Source organism: Cebus imitator, unplaced genomic scaffold (assembly GCF_001604975.1).
Source record: "Cebus imitator isolate Cc_AM_T3 unplaced genomic scaffold, Cebus_imitator-1.0 Scaffold37, whole genome shotgun sequence".
Classification (NCBI taxonomy): Eukaryota; Metazoa; Chordata; class Mammalia; order Primates; family Cebidae; genus Cebus; species Cebus imitator.
In genome coordinates, this window is record NW_016107352.1 from 5,597,190 (window position 1) to 5,614,053 (window position 16,864).

The following is a 16,864-nucleotide window of genomic DNA, read 5'->3' on the forward strand; positions in this document are numbered from 1 at the left end:
GTGTATTTTGTACGGAGAACTGCTGCGCCGGGCGCTGACAAAGCAGCCGCACGGGGCAAAGCAGCGGCGCCGGCCGGCACAGCCATGCTGGCCAAAACAGCCGGGCTGGTGACTTGTGGAGCTCCTCTGCCTGGGAATTTGCTAGTCTGTGGGCAATAAAACTGTGCTGTCCACTCACCCACTGCACTTTCACTGGGAGCTGCAATGCTGAGCTGTTCCTAAACGGCCATCTTGGATCCTCTGTTTTAATTTTTTAAATACAACTATTAAATGGTCTTACCACTGTATTACATTATTTGGGATTTGGTGGTTTGTGTTAAATTTGAGGATAGTGTCTATTCATGGCCAAATAACTGAAAATGATATTTTAGATAAAGATGATTCTCTTTTCCGACATATTGGTTCAGATTTTTTAAAAGATGTGTTACTTCAGTTTATTTAGCTTATATTTACTATTTTTAATCTTTTTCACTTTTATAATAACTTGATGTTTTTTATACAAGATGCCTGATATTTTTCAAAAAGGATACTAATACTTTTCCCCAAGTACAGGAAAAGTAGTACAGTCAGTCCTCCTGCTAAATATTTGAAATATAGGTCATTTTTTAATACTGCTGCTTTTGAGATACTTCTATTCATTTTACCTCTGTTGATTGAATTTAGTTCAGCTATTCTCTAGAAAGACCAATATACAAATCTTTACAATTCCCTTTGAATTTTATAAATAAGTTTTTAATGTTATTGATGTGAAGATATCAAATGTTTTAAATGAGTCAGAGACATCTTTGAGCATGTGTAATTCAGAATATGGCAGAGTATTTTAAACATTTCACGGGATCATGAAACTCTTAGCATTTAAAGGATTTTAGTATAGCTCTCTAACTGGTATGTGCTAAGAATTTGAAATATGTTTCAGTTGCTTGAGATTAGGAGGCAGAGAGAAAATTTCTTATTTTTTATATATATATATTTTTTTAAAGACACCTAGCTGTTGGACAGAAGAGGGTGCAGAAAAGAGGTCACATCAGCGTTCTGCATCATGGGGGAGTGCTGATCAACTAAAAGAGGTAAGTTATTTCTGTTTTCAGTTGGTAACCTGTTTTGGTCCTAGTAGATTAGTAGGTTAGATTACCTTAGTATTTCCTGAATGTAATGATACTTTAAAAATTTGTCCTAACCTTACCTCTTTTAGTAAGGTTAAGACAAATTCTAGATAGGTAGGTTGCATTCTACATTTTAGGGAACAAGTCCGAATTTACCTTATTTGGGTATTTTGCCTTTTATAAATAATTGTTATGCACTCAGTCAGTTTTAGCCTTTCCAGAATGAAGCCTGAGTTTATGTAATACTCTCTATGTCTTGTTCATTTTAGTTATCTTTTGTTCTCTCTTCAGCATCCTTGTTAAGTTGTAGCAACCAGAGCTATAGATTATAGTTTTGTACCATGGTAGGATAGTGTTTCCTGTTTCTAATAGCTTTTTAAATGATATCCAGCATATTGTCACCCTTTGGAACCCAACAATAGAGTGGAATCCATGTTTCTTAGAAATGTGGTTTCTATGACCGATTTACTTATTTATTAATAACCTGAAGTGTCATATCTATATGTATATTTTGTATTCTTGTTCCTGATACTTTATCAATCTAAATTCTTTTTTATTTGTATTTATAAATTACAGAAATTTAGAGTTGAAAGGTCATCTAGTCTATCTTCTAAATAAATGCTCCATAAAAAGGTGGTCATCCAATCTCTGTTATTCTTTTTTGTTGTTGTTGTTTTTGAGACGGAGTCTCACTCTGTTGCCTAGGCTGGAATACAGTGGCACAATCTTGGCCCACTGCAGCTTCCACTCCCAGGTTCAAGCAATTCTCCTGCCTCAGCCTCCTGAGTAGCTGGGATTACAGATGTTTGCCACCACGCCCAGCTTATTTTTGTATTTTTAGTAGAGATGGGGTTTCACCATATTGGCCAGGCTAGTTTCGAATTCCTGACCTCAAGTGATCTGCCTACCTCGGCCTCCCAAAGTGCTGGGATTACAGGCGTGAGCCACCACACCAAGCCATGATCATTCTTAGTGAGGGAAACTTATTATTTTACAAAAGAACCAATTAAATTGTTTTAAGTTGTTAAATATCTTCTCTTATGTATGGAACTTAGAATTAGATAACTTAGTTTTCACGTTGCCCCCTGGATCAATATTGAGTAAGTCCCAGTATTTTAAAGGCTAGCAGTAAGTCACTTTTTTTTTTCCTCCAGCGTAAACATCAATATTTGTCTCAAAATTTTTCTCATATACCAGTTTCCGGGCCTCTTTGTATAATTTTTATATACTATACGTTATCACTGTCCTTCATATACTGTGGTGTCTGGACTGCATAGATATAGTTTATTAGCATGATTTTACTTATGATTGTGTTACATTTTGAGCAGCTTCTTTATAGCATGGATGTAGAGAACTACTTAGCTCCTTCTGTCTACCATACATGTATGCAAAAAAATCAGTTTTCTCCAGCAGCAACAAAAAACAAATGAAGCTGAGTATAATATCTCTAGCATACAATAACTACATATGTATGTATAGCATATGAATGACAAAAAAGTGAACTTGTACTTTTATCTCAGAGTTAAATACAATTTTAGAGTTATCACCAAGATTTACTCATCTTTAGGCTGAAAGTAAGTAATGCCAGATATTAATTTGAATCCTTAGGAAGAATTGAAGAGTGCTGGGAATAGTAAATATGAGTTTTTAACACTGTTTTGTTGGATTTATAATTAAACTATAACTGGATTACAGGAATATATGACATACACTATTAAAAAGGAATAGTGACATACATTATTAAAAAGGAATAGAGCTGGACAAAACTGTCAAAACAACTGTTTGAGGCTGGGCGCAGTGGCTCATGCCTGTAATCCCAACACTGTGGGAGGCTGAGGCCAGCAGATTATAAGGTCAGGAGATTGAACCGTCCTGGCTAACATGGTGAAACCCCATCTCTACTGAAATACGAAAAATTAGCTGGGCTTGGAGGCACGTGCCTTTATTCCCAGCTATTCAGGAGGCTGAGGCAGGGGAATTGCTTGAATCTGGGAGACCGAGGTTGCAGTGAGCTGAGATCGTGCCAATGCATTACAGCCTGGGGACAAGGCGAGACTCCATCTCAAAAATAAACAAACAAAAAAACAACTGTTTGAGTACCTTACCTAACAAACTGAGAAGTTTTATTCATGAAAACTAATGAAATAGGGTAAGAAGAGCACAAATTCATGATCTGGTGCTACTCCGTTTTCCCTTTTCTTTGTCCCCAGCTCTGTTGCATAGCATTTCAATCAGGATGAAAATCAACAGCTTTGCTTCCATTGTTGCAGAGAAATCAGTTGATGCAGAGCACTGTAGGTTAAAATAGTGATCTTTGTGGCAAATAAACAAAAAGGGCCAACAACTTTATTAGTCTGAGATTGTAGTCCACTTTGGGGCCAACAGTAGACTCATTGACTAGTTGAGTTTAGCAGAGACTTCTTGAGCGGTAAGACAGTAGTGAGAGCTTGATAAATTCCCCACACATCCCAGGTTGACTGGAGGCTGTGGACATGCACAGCAGGGAGTAGAGTGGGCCCAAGCCGCTGACATGTTTCTGGCCAGTAGAGCTTAAGAATACGTGCAGAGGAAATTCAAGTGGGCTACTGGAAATAAAACCAGGGGAGACATGTAAAAAACCTGAACTTCAAATGCTGTCCTCTGCCCACAGACAAATTCTATCAGTAGGAAGTAGAAGCCTTATTGGGTTGAGATGTATGAATAAAATGCACAATCAGTCTTTGGCCAAACACTATGGTGAACACAGGAGACATGCTTTAAAAGGTCTTAAGAAGTCAGGCAAAAAATAATAGTGACATAAGCAGTCACACATTGCAGGGGAAACAGACTTGTAGACTGTTAAGAAATAACAAATAGACAACAACTCTCAGGTGAGAAAATCAGAATCTGGAGTTGCTATAAAACATTATCTAAAATATCCAGCATTTAGCAAAAAGTTTTGAGATATACAAAGAAACAAAAAAGTATGGTACATACTCAGGAAAATAACGCAGTCATTAGAAACTGTATGTATCTTTATGATGTATTTAGCAGACAAAGACATCAAAGCAGCTATTGTAAATATGTTCGAAGAAATAAAGAAAACCATGATTAAAGAATTAAAGGGAAAGTAGGACTACAAGGACTCAACGAATAAAGAGTTTTCACAAAGAGTCATTCTAAAAAAGGAGGAAGCAAAATTCTAGAGTTAAAAAGGGCAAAACTAAATATAAAAATATGTTAGATTGGCTTGACTGCGGATTTGCAATGGCAGAAGAATCAATGAATTTGACAATAAGTCAACAGAATTTATGTATCCTGAAGAACAGAGAGGAAAAAAAGATTAAAGTTGAAAAAGCCTCATAGGAGAGAAGAGACAGCAGAATTAAAGAAATTCTTTAAAGAAAAAGAAAAAGAATTAAATACTGACAGAGAACTTTCCAAATTTGGTGAAAAACAATTTACAGATTGATGAAGCTCAACTAATCACAACTAGGAAAACACAAAGAGAGCCATAAGAAGAAGAAAATTAGTCATCACACATAGGGAACCACTAATAACTTTAACCGCTAACTTTAAAATCAGAAGTGATAAGAACCATAATACCTGATGCATTCAAAGTGCTGAAAGAAAAAAATGAACCAAAACTGTCAACCAAGTATTCTATTTCCAGCAAAACTAGTCTTCCAAACTGAAGGCAAAAAAAAGGACATTCCCAGATAAAACTTGGGAGCTTTTCTCCCTGTCTGTCTTATAAGAAATAATAAAGCAACTCTTTAGGCTGAAAGGAAGTAACACTGGTTATTAAATTGCATCTCTAGGAAGAATTGAAGAGTGCTGGGAATAGTAAATAATGTGGTAAATATAAAAGAGTTTTCAACATTGTTTTGTTGGATTGAAAGCATGTATGTGAAATATATATGATAATAGCACAAAGGAGGAGTGAGGAAAAGGACATATATTGAAGTATAGTTTCTATTTTACTGAAATTAAGTACTGTGATGTAGATTGTGATAAACTAAGACACATAAGCACTAGAGCAGTTGCTGAGTTACTAAGATGATAACTCCAAAAATGTGAAAAAAGAAAAAAACAGAGAAATTTTAAAACATCGCAAAAGGCATACTAAAAAATATCACAAAAGAAAGCAGGAAAGGAACAGGTAAACAAAAACAACTGTGACACAAAAAATAGAAGCCTACACCGTTCATCACCTCCAACCCCCAATGGAGCACCAAATTTTAACAACAGTCTGCACAGAGAAAAACACCATCACAAGAACCAAAAATCAGATGAGCAATCACAGTACCTAGTTTTTAAGTTCCTATCACCAGAAGAGGCACTGAGTAGGCCAGAGACAGTCTTGAATTGCTGATGTTACCCCTCCATCCCCTACCAGCAATTGTGTGGAAAACAGAGAGAATATGTGCAGTTTGAGAAAGAAGGTACAGCAACTGGGGAGCTTTACACTAAACTCAGTACTGCCCTATCACAGTGAAGAATAAAGCCAGCTGACCTCAGCCATTGCCTTTGCATGGAGAGAGCATTTGGATCAGCCTTAGCCAGGGGGGAATCACCCATTCCAGCAGTCAGAAGTTTTTATTGGCAAGCTTTAGGAGAGAGAGAGAGAGAAGAGAGAGAGAGAGACAGATACCCTCTGTTTGCTGGTGAGAAAGTAAGGGAAAAGAACAAGAGTCTTTGTATGGTATTCGAGAGAATTCTCACAGATCTTTTTTAAGACCTCCAAGGTGGTAGGTATACCTCTACAAATCTGCAAAAAACACACTATTATTGGGCTTGGGGCCCAAGTCTCTTTGAACATGTAGAAAGCCTTCCCAAGAAGGAAAGGCACAAATAAGCCCAGACTGTGAGGACTACAATAAATACCTATCTCTTCAATGCCCAGACACCGAGGAACATCTACAATAATCAGCACCATCCAGGAAAACATGACCTCACCAAATGAACTAAATAAGGCACCAGGGACTAATCCTGGAGAAACAGAGATATATAACCTTTCAGACAGAGAATTCAAAGTAGCTGTTTTGAGGAAACTCACTTCTGTAATCCCAGAACCTTGGGAAGCCAAAACAGGCAGAACACGAGGTCAGGAGTTTGAGACCAGCCTGGCCAACATGGTAAAACTCTGTCTCTACTAAAAATACAAAAATTAGCTGGGCGTGGTGGCACACACCTGTATTCCCAGCTACTGGGGAGGCTGAGGCACAAGAAACGTTTGAGCACGGGAGGTCGAGGTTTCAGTGAGCCAAGATCACACCACTGCACTCCTGCCTGGGCAACAGAGGGAGACACTGTCTCAACAATATGTAAAAGAAAGAAAGCTTACATACCACTGGAAAAAAATCACCAAAAGGAAGATAAGAAGGAAAGAAAGAAGAAAGAGAAGACCAGAAAACAAATAATAAAATGGCAAGAGTAAGTTCCTACTTATCAGTAGTAAAATTGAATGTAAATGGACTAAACTCTCCAAACAAAAGACATAGAGTGGCTGAATGGAATAAAAAAAAAAAAAAAAACACCCAGTGATCTATTGCCTACAAGAAACAGTCTTCACCTATAAAGATAAACGTAGACTGAAACTAAAAAGATGGAAAGATATTCTATGCCAGTGGAAACCAAAAAAAAGAGCAGGAGTTGCTATGCTTATATCAGACAAAATAGATTTCAAGACAAAAACTGTAAGAAAAGATAGGATCATTATATAATGATAGAGGGATCAATTCAGCAAGAGGATATAGTGATTGTAAATATATATGTACCCAACACTGGAGCACCCAGAAGCACCAAGGTATATAAAACAAATACTATTAGAGCTAAAGAGGTCCCAATACAATAATTGCTGGAGACTTCAACACCCTGCTTTCAGCAATTAGACAGATCTCTTAGGCAGAATATCAGCAAGGAAACATTGAGCTTAATTTGCACTGTAGAACAAATGGCCCTAATATATATTTACAGAACATTTCATCCATTGGCCATATAATACAAATTTTCCTCCTCAGCACATGGATTATTCTCAGACAGACCACATATTAGGTCAAAAAACATATCTTAAAACATACAAAAAAAATTGAAATAATATCAGGAATCCCCTCTGACGACAGTGGAACAAAACTACAAATCAATAACAAGGGGAATTTTGAAAACTATACAAACACATGGAAATTAAACAATATGCTCCTGGATGACCAGTGAGTCAATTAAGAAATTAAGGAAATTGAAAAACTTCTTGAAACAAATGATAATGGAAATACAACATACCAAAATCTATGGGATATAGCAAAAGCACCACTAAGAGGGAAATTTAAGTGCCTACATCAAAAAAGAAGAAAAACTTCAAATAAATAACCTAATGATACATCTTAAAGAATAGCAAAAGCAAGAGCAAATCAAACTGAAAGTTAGTATAAGAAAAGAAATAATAAAGATCAGAGCTGGAATAAAATGTATTTGAAATGATGAAAATACTACAAAAGCTCAATGATATTAAAAGCTGGTTTTTTTGAAAAGATAAACCAAATTGACAAACCTGTAGCCAAAGTAACCAAGAAAAAAGAGAATACCCAAATAAATCAGAGGTGAAAAAGAAGACTTTACAGCTGATAACCACAGAAATTGAAAGAATCATTAGTGGCTACTTTGAGTAACTGTATGCCAATAAATTGGAGTATCTGTAAGAAATGAATAAATTCCAAGACACATAACCTACCAAGACTGAACCACGAAGAAATCCAAAGTCCAAACAAGCCAATAACAAGTAAAGAGATTAAACCCATAATAAAAAGCCTCTCTGTAAAGAAAAGCTCAGGACCCAGTGGCTTCACTGCTGAATTCTACCGAACATTTAAAGAAGAGCTAGTACCAGTCTTACTCAAGCTGCTCCAAAAAATGGAGGAAGATGGAATACTTCCAAGTTCATTCTACCTGAGTAGTGTTACCCTGATACCAAAACCAGACAAACATACATTAAAAAAGTAAAAATACAGTAAAAATACAATATCTGATGAATATTGATACAAAATTCTCAACAAAATGCTAGCAAACCAAATTCAACAATATAGTAAAAAGATCATTCATCATGGCCAAGTTGTATTTATCCCCGGAATGCAAAGATGGTTCAACAAACTCAAATCAGTGTGATACATCTTATTAACAAAATGGGCAAAAACCATATGATCATTTCAATTGTTGCTGAAAAAGCATTTGATAAAAGTTCAACATCCTTCATGGTAAAATTCCTCAAAAAATTGGCTGTAGAAGGAACATACCTCAACATAATAAAAGCTGTGTATCACAGAACCACAGCTATTATTGCACTGAATGGGGCGGAAAGCCTTTCTGGAAAATGATAAGGTTGTTCACTTTCACTACTGTTATTCAACGTAATACTGGAAGTCTTATCTAGAGTAATCAGAAAAGAGAAAAAAATAAAGAGTATTCAAATTGGAAAGGAAGAAGTCAAAATATCGTTGTTTGCAGATATGATCTTATATTTAGAAAAACCCAGGGAATCCATCAAAAAACTATTAAAACTGATAAATTCAGTTAAGTTGCAGAATACAAATCAGCATTCAAAAATCAATAATATTTCTGTATTCTAACAGTGAACAATATAAAAAGAAATAAAAAGTAATCCCATTTACAAAGGACACAAATAAAATTAAATACGTTGGAATTAACTTTATATGTTAAGATTTGATGAGGCAAAAGATTTGATTAGACATTTCTCAAAAGACATAGAAATGGCAAACAGGCATATGAAAAGGTGTTATATCAAGGGGAGAGTCCTGGAGCCCAGTGGAGAACTCACAAGAAGAAGTTAGGACACAGAAAAAGAAGGAAACAGAGGCTGGCAGAGATTGGCTAGGAAACCCAAGGGACTTGGCATTTTATTGAAAGGGTAGGTGGGAGTGTTTTTGGCTCCCCTTCATCTTGCAGCAGACTTCTGGTATTCGAGAGTTCGTCTCCCCTTATGAACCCAAACATTGGTGTGGGTGGTGATTTGGGGACTTAACGAGGGCATTACAACAGACTTCTAGCTCATGCTGGTTTGCTTACCCTCCCCATGGACCCAAGCTGTGATGGCAGTCCTAATATTTGGGACATACCTGTTGAGGTACTGAATTCTGCCCAAGGAACAGAATTGTTCAGCCCTTGTGTTTCCACATCACTGGATCCCATGCAGACGTTCCCTGGCAGACACTCAGAGTGTAGTAGCCACATAGGGCTGGCTTGACCCAGGGGAGCTGCAGGATTCTCAGTGGTCTATCCCTTGGGGGAGTGCTACTCCTAAGGGAAGGGAAAGGAAAGTGGTTAAAAGGGGTACTCCTTAGGACAAAGTGACCAGAGTGTGTGCTGCCCTGTGTCCAAGAACTCCCCATTTGGCTGCCACTTCCATTGCAGATGCAGGCACTGTGTTTGGCTCTTCAAAAGAGAAACAAGGTTCCATCCCAGCAGCTCGGTGGCCTCAGTGCTCAAGCAAGATGTGGAGAAGGGTTATTTCTCCTCCCTAGCTTGTCCACTGCTGCAGACACAGCCATTCCTAATCTTTTGGGAGGTTGGTACAGGCATATCAGAAGACAGCCTTCTAGGGTAATTAGGCATGGCTGTGCCCACACTGATAATCTAAAAAAATAAGAATTCATTCAAGCTGGTCCCAGCCTTGTGTGAAAGGTGGGGCCCCTCCCCCTTTACATGTGGAGTTGCTGTGTTCATGAAGCAGAAATCAGGAGAGCCACAAAGTTGTATGTTTTGGGCTGAAGACAGGTTCTACACCAAAGACATTTTGGCAGCAAGCTGTGGGACAGGCATATTTCACAGCTCTTGGCTACATTGCAGCCTGGTCATAGACTGTGTTATCTATCCCATCAGAGTGTCCCAAGTGCTTAACAGGGATGTGATATGGAAGCAAATCATGTTCCTGACTGCCTAGGTATGGAGCTGGGGCTGTTCCCTACCCTACACAGCTTGTCACATTCCATTAGGAGCTCCTCTCACCACCCCCTTCAGGGCTAGTACGTGTGTCCACCATTGAAATATTGAAGAGCAGGCTTGGTGGTTTAGCTTTGCCCAGCTTTGTCCCCATGAGGGGCTGAACAGGGATCTCAGGCTACTGTGCATTATACAATCTGGCCAATTTGAGGCAACAGAGAGCTTCTTCCGGTAAACAAAGATCAAGCATATATCCATCTGCTTCTGCTGCGGTTGGCTTTTACACATAAGCACCACCTACTGGCCTGTAGGTTAAATTGCACAACCCAATACAAAATCTGCTAACGCCAAGTGCGCAGTTCTGGGGAATGAAATAAGCTTCCCAAGACCTCCCCCATTCTGGCTCAAGACGCAGTGAGCTTGTTCACATGCTCAGTACATCACTTCTACAACTAGCATTTGAAAAGCCATCTCACAAAGCATGTCCGTAACCATGCCACTCAGAGACTTTGCTTTCAGTGGAAAGCACCCAGAACGAAAGCCAAAAGGCCTTACACAACATATATTATAGTCTCATCCTTAAGATGGAAAAAAAATAATGTCCAAACAAAAGTAAATATAAAAATAATAAGAGATAGTTTATCCAGATGAGAAGAACCAGAGAAACAATTCTGCAAGTATGAAAAAACAAGAGTATTATAGTACCTCCAAAGAATCATACTAACTGTCCTGCAGTAGATCCTAATGAAAATGAAATCTTTGAAATACCAGATAAAGAATTCAAAATATTGATTGTAAAGTTCAAAGATAGCCAACAGAAAGTTGAAAGCCAGTACAAAGAAATCAGAAAAACAATTCAAAATATGAATGAAAAATCTATTAGACATTTTTATAATCCACCAGAACTTCTAGAAATGAAAAATTTGTTGAATGAATTACAAAATACAGTTGAAAGCTTTAACAGTAGACTGAACCAATTAGAAGAAAGAATGTCAGAGCATGAAGACAGGTCCTGCAAGTTAATTCAGCTAGAAAAAGAAAACAGAATTTTGAAAAATGAACAAAGCATTTGAGAATTATGAGATTATGTAAAATCTCCTAACCTACTCAAAGGGAGAAGGCTTCTTCCTGAGGGAGAAAAAAATGCAAAAAGTTTGGAAAACCTATTTGAGGAGATAATTTAGGAAAAATTTTCTCATCTCACTAGAGATTTAGATGTTGAAATAGAAGAGGCTCAAGGAACTCTAAAAGATAATATTGCAAGATGATTTGACCAAGATACATAGTCCTCAGACTATCTAAAGTCAATGTGAAGGAAAGAAATCCTAAAATCAGCAAGAGAAAAACTCTAATTTCCTGTAAAAAAAAAAACCCCAACAGACTAACAGCAGAATGCGCAGCATAAACCCTATAAGCCAGAAGAGGTTGGAGCCCTAATTTCAGACTTCTTAAAACTGTCAACCATGAATTTTGTATGCTGGTAAACTAAGCTTGGTAAATGAAGGGGAAATAGTATTTCCCAGATGTGTGAATGCTAAAGGAATTTATCACCACTAGACTGGGCTTACAAGAAATGCTTGAGGGATTTCCATGTAAATGAAAGGTGACACTTACCATCATAAAAACAAATGAAAGAATAAAACTCACGGTTCTTATAAAACAATTCCACAACTGAGACTGCAAAGCAACTAGGTAAGTTAACATTATAATAGGAATAAAACCTCATATACCAGTATTAAATTAGAATGTAAATGGGTTAAATGCTCCACTTAAAAGATACAGTTTGGGAGAATTGATTAAAAAGCTGGATCTAAACATATTCTGCTAACAAGAAATCCATCTAATTGCTAAAGACACTTAAAAGACTCAATGTAAAGGGGTGGAAAAAGACATTTCATGCAAATGGAAACCAAATGTGAGCAGGAGTAGTCATACTTACATCAGATAAAACATTTTAAATCAACAGGAAAAAAACAGATGAGCTAATTATATAATGATAAAGGGATCAACTCAATAAGAAGATATATAGCAATTCTAAATATATATGTACCCAATACTAGGCCACCCAGATTCATAAAACAGATACTACTAGAGTTAAAAAAACAGATAGATAGTAATACAATAATAGTGGGAAGGGGACTTCAACCCCCCACTGACAGAACTAAACAGGTCATCAAGACAGAAAATCAGCAAAGAACACTGGATTTAAATTGAGCTCTAGATCAAATGGACCTAGCATACATTTATAGAACATTCACACCAACCATAGAACATACATTCTTCTCATTAGTGCATGGAATAGAACACCAATGAAATCATTCATGATAGAAACAAATGGAAAAACATTCTAAGCTCTTGGATTGTAAGAGCTTAAATCAGTATGGTTAAAATTGCCACCTGCAGATTCATTGCAATTCCTATCGAAATACCAGTGTCATTTTTCATGGAATTAGAAAAAGAATCTGAAAATTCATATGGAAAAAAAATCCAAATGGTAAAAGCAATCTTAAGCAAAAAAAGAACAAAAGTTATTACGTCACATTACCTGCCTTCAAATTATACTATGAGGCTATAGTAACCAAAGCAACATGCTACTGTTACTATAGCTTGTATGATATTACTGTTACTACTGTATGTATAGCTTGTATGATACTACTGTTACTATTGTATGAGAGCAAACACATAAATCAGTGGAACAGAATAGAGAACCCAGAAGTAAAGCCAACTGATATTTGACAAAGTTGACAAAACATATGCTGGGGAAAGGATTCTCTGTTGAATAAATGGTGCTGGGAAAATTGTGTAGCCATATGGAGAAGAATGAAACTGAATCCATATCTCTCACCATATATAAAAATTAACTCAAGATGGATTAGAGACTTAAATCTAAGACCTGAACCTATAAACATTTTAGAAGAAATCCTAGGACAAACTTGAACAAACTGTCAATCACTTAGATAATTGACAAATTACCTAATCAGAGAATTTATGAGTAAGACCTTAAAAGCAAATGCAACAAAAATAGGTGCATGGGAATTAATTAAACTAAAAAGTCTCTGTGTAGCAAAATAAATAACAGAGAAATTAGACTACCTACAGAATGCAAGAAAATATTTGCAAACTATACATCTGACAAAGGATTAATATGCAGAAGCTATAAGAAGTCAAACAATTTCAGCAAGAAAAAAAATACATAACCCTGTTAAAGAGTGGACAAAGGACATGAACAGACATTTTTCAAAAGAAAACCACATATAGCGAACAAGGAGATGAAAAATGCTCAGTATCATTAATTATCAGAGAAACGCAAAATAAAATGGGATAGCACCTTATACCAGTCAGATGACTATTAAAAAGTAAAAAAATAATAGATGTTGGTGAGGAAAAGGGAATGCTTATACACTGTTAGTGAGAATGTAAATTACTATAACTTCTATGTGAAAATATGGAGATTTCTCACAGAACTGAAAATAGAACTGCAGTCATACTACTAGGTATCTACCAAAAGAAAGGAAATTATAGCAAAGAGACACCTGTACTCAAATGTTTGTCATAGCACTATTCACGGTAGCAAACATTTGGAATAAGTGTCACTGGCTGATCAGATAAAGAAAATGTGATGTGTCTGTGTGTATGTGTATATATACATACCATGGAATACTATTCATTCATAAAAAATGAAATCATGTCTTTTATAGCAACATGGATGGAACTGGAGGCCATTATCCTAAATGAAATAACTCAGAAACAGTCAAATATTATATGTTCTTACTCATAAGTGGGAGCTAGAAAATATGGACATAGAGAGTGGAATAATAGATTTTGGTGACTTGGAAGGATTGGAGGTGGGGTGAGGGATGAAAAATTTCCTAATGGTTCCACTAAAAGCCCAGACTTCAGCCAGGTACAGTGGCTCACGCCTGTAATTCTAGCACTTTGGGAGGCCAAGGCAGGTGGATCACTTGAGGTCAGAAGTTTGAGCCAGCCTGGCCAACATGGTGAAACCTCATCTCTACTAAAAATTCAAAAATTAGCCAGGCATAGTAGCAGGTACCTGTAATCCCAGCTATTCGGGCAGTTGAGGCAGGAGAACAGCTTGCACACAGAAGATGGAGGTTGCAGTGATCCAAGGTCGTGCCACTGCACTCCAGACTGGGCGACAGAGCAAGACTGTGTCTCAAAAAAAATTAAAAAAAAAAAAAACCCAGGCTTCCCTACGCAATACATTCATGTAGCAAAACTGCACTTTTACCCCATAAGACTATAAAAATAAATGATAAAAAAAAAGTATCTCACCAAAGAGAATATGTGAATGGCAGATCACCACATGAAAAGGTGCTCAATGTCATTCATTAGTCATTAGGAAAATGAAAATTAAAACCACAATAAGGTAGGTGTGGTGGCTCACACCTGTAATCCCAGCACTTAGGAAGGCTGAGAGGGAAGGATCTCATCTCTTGAGCACATGCATTCAAGACCAGCCTGAGCAACATAGTAAGACTTCATCTCTTAAGAGATACACAAGTTAGCTGGGCATGGTAGTGCATGCCTGTAGTCCCAGCTACTCAGGATGTTGAGACAGGGAGATTGCTTGAATCCAAGAGTTTGAGACTGTAGTGGGCTATCTATGATCATGCCACTGTACTCTACCCTGAGTGGCAGAGTAAGACCCTGACTCAAAAAAAAAAAATAGTGAGATATAATACACACACACACACACACACACACACACACACACACACACAATGACTATTATTTAAAAGGCAGATTAATTCCAAGCATTGGTAAGGATTTGGAGGATCTGGAACCCTCAGACATTGTTAGGAATATAAAGGGGTACAACCACTTTGGAAAACACTTTGCTAGTTTCTCAAAAAGGTAAACAGAAACTTAGCATACAACCCAACAATTTAATTCTTAAAATCTGTATTAAGAAAAATGAAAACACATGTCTACATTGAGACTTATACACAAATGTGTATAGCAGCATCATTCAAACTTAATCATAAATGTATGCATGTACTTTGTTCCATCGACCTGCCATTCTCCCATTATTCTCCCTCTCCTCAGGCTTCCCGATTTCCTGAGACACAATAATAGTGAAATAGGCCAATTAATATCCCTACAGTGACCTCTTAAGGGTTCAAATGAATGGGAGAGTCATATATCTCTCACATTCAGTCAAAAGCTAGGAATGATTAAGCTTAGTGAGGAAGGCATGTAAAAATCCAATACCGGCCCAAAATTAGGTCTCTTGCACCCAAATAACCAAGCTGTGGATGCAAAGGGAAAGGTCTTGAAGGAAATAAAAATCCTACTCAAGAAAACACGAGAATGATAACAAAGCAAAACAGCATAATTGCTGATAATGGAGAAAATTCGAGTGGACTAGACAAAAGATCAAACCAGCCACAACATTCCCTTAAGCCAAAGCTTAATCTAGAGAAAGACCCTAATTATCTTCAATTCTGTGACAGCTGAGAGAAAAGAGGAAGCTGCAGAAGAAGTTTGAAACCAGCAGACATTGGTTCTGAGGTTTAAGGAAAGAAGCCGTCTCTATAATGTAAAGTGCAAGGTGAGGAAGTACTAAGTGCTGATGTAGATGTTGCAGCAAATGAACTGGAAGACCTAGCTGAGATCATCGATGAAGGTGGCTACACTAACAGGTTTTCGATATAGACAAAACGGCTTTATTGTGGAATAAGATGTCATCTAGGTCTTTCATAGCTAGAGAAGTTGATGCCTGGCGTCAAAGCTTTAAAAGACAGGCTGACTCTCTTGTTAGGAGCTTATTTTTATTTTTATTTTTTTTAAGACAGTGGCATGATCATAGCTCACTGCAGTTGCAACTGTGCAAGTAGCTGGGACTACAGTCATACACCACCATACCCAGCTAATTATTTTTTATTTTTATAGAGACATAGTATCACTATGTTGCCCAGACTGGTCTCAAACTCCTGGGCTCGATCAATCCTCCCACCTTGGTCTCCCAAAGTACTGGGATCACAAGTGTGAGCCACCACACCCACCTGATCCTGATGACTTTAAATGGAAGCCAGTGCTCATTTACCATTCTGAAAATCCTGGGGACCTTAAGAATTATGCTGTTTCTACTGTGCTTGTGCTTCATAAAGTGGAACAACAAAGCCTGGATTGTAGCATATCTGTTTACAACATGGTTTACTGAATATTTTAAGCCCACTATGGAGACCTACTGCTCAAAAAAAGGAAGCCAGTCTTTTCTTTTTCTTTTAAAAAAATTATATATATATATATATATATGTATATATAAATTTGCATTTTAGGTTCTGGGGTACATGTTAAGAACATGGTCTGAGGGACTGTTAGGGTTTCCATTCTTTTGCATTTGCTGAGGAATGATTTACTTCCAATTATGTGGTCAATTTTAGAGTAGGTGTGATGTGGTGCTGAGAAGAATGTATATTCTGTGGATTTGGGGTGGAGAGTTCTGTAAATGTCTATTAGGTTTGCTTGGTCCAGGTCTGAGTTCAAGTCCTGGATATCCTTGTTAATTTTCTGTCTCCTTGATCTAATATTGACAGTGGAGTGTTAAAGTCTCCCACTGTTATCATGTGGGAGTCTAAGTCTCTTTGTAGGTCATTAAGAACTTGCTTTATGTATCTGGATGCCCCATTATTGGGGGCATATATATTTAGGATCATTAGCTCTTCTTGTTACATCGATCCTTTTACCATTATGTAATGCTTTTCTTTGTCTCTTTTGATATTTGTTAGTTTAAAGTCTATTTTATCAGAGACTACAATTGCAACTCCTGCTTTTTTTTTGCTCTCCATTTGCTTGGTAGATCT

At 37.2% G+C, this 16,864-nt stretch overlaps 1 protein-coding gene across 3 annotated transcripts in view; it reads left to right on the forward strand.

The window, feature by feature from the left end:
- GLCCI1 (glucocorticoid induced 1) overlaps positions 1-16,864 on the forward strand; it is a 148,917-nt gene that overhangs the window by 73,057 nt on the left and 58,996 nt on the right. For 2 of the 3 annotated variants that reach the window (XM_017525075.2, XM_017525076.2), the window contains exon 3: positions 981-1,067. The exons of the other annotated variant lie outside the window; for it this stretch is intronic. In XM_017525075.2, the coding sequence (XP_017380564.1) occupies positions 981-1,067 (87 nt within the window). The remainder of the gene's footprint in view (positions 1-980; positions 1,068-16,864) is intronic. 3 annotated transcript variants of the gene reach the window in all.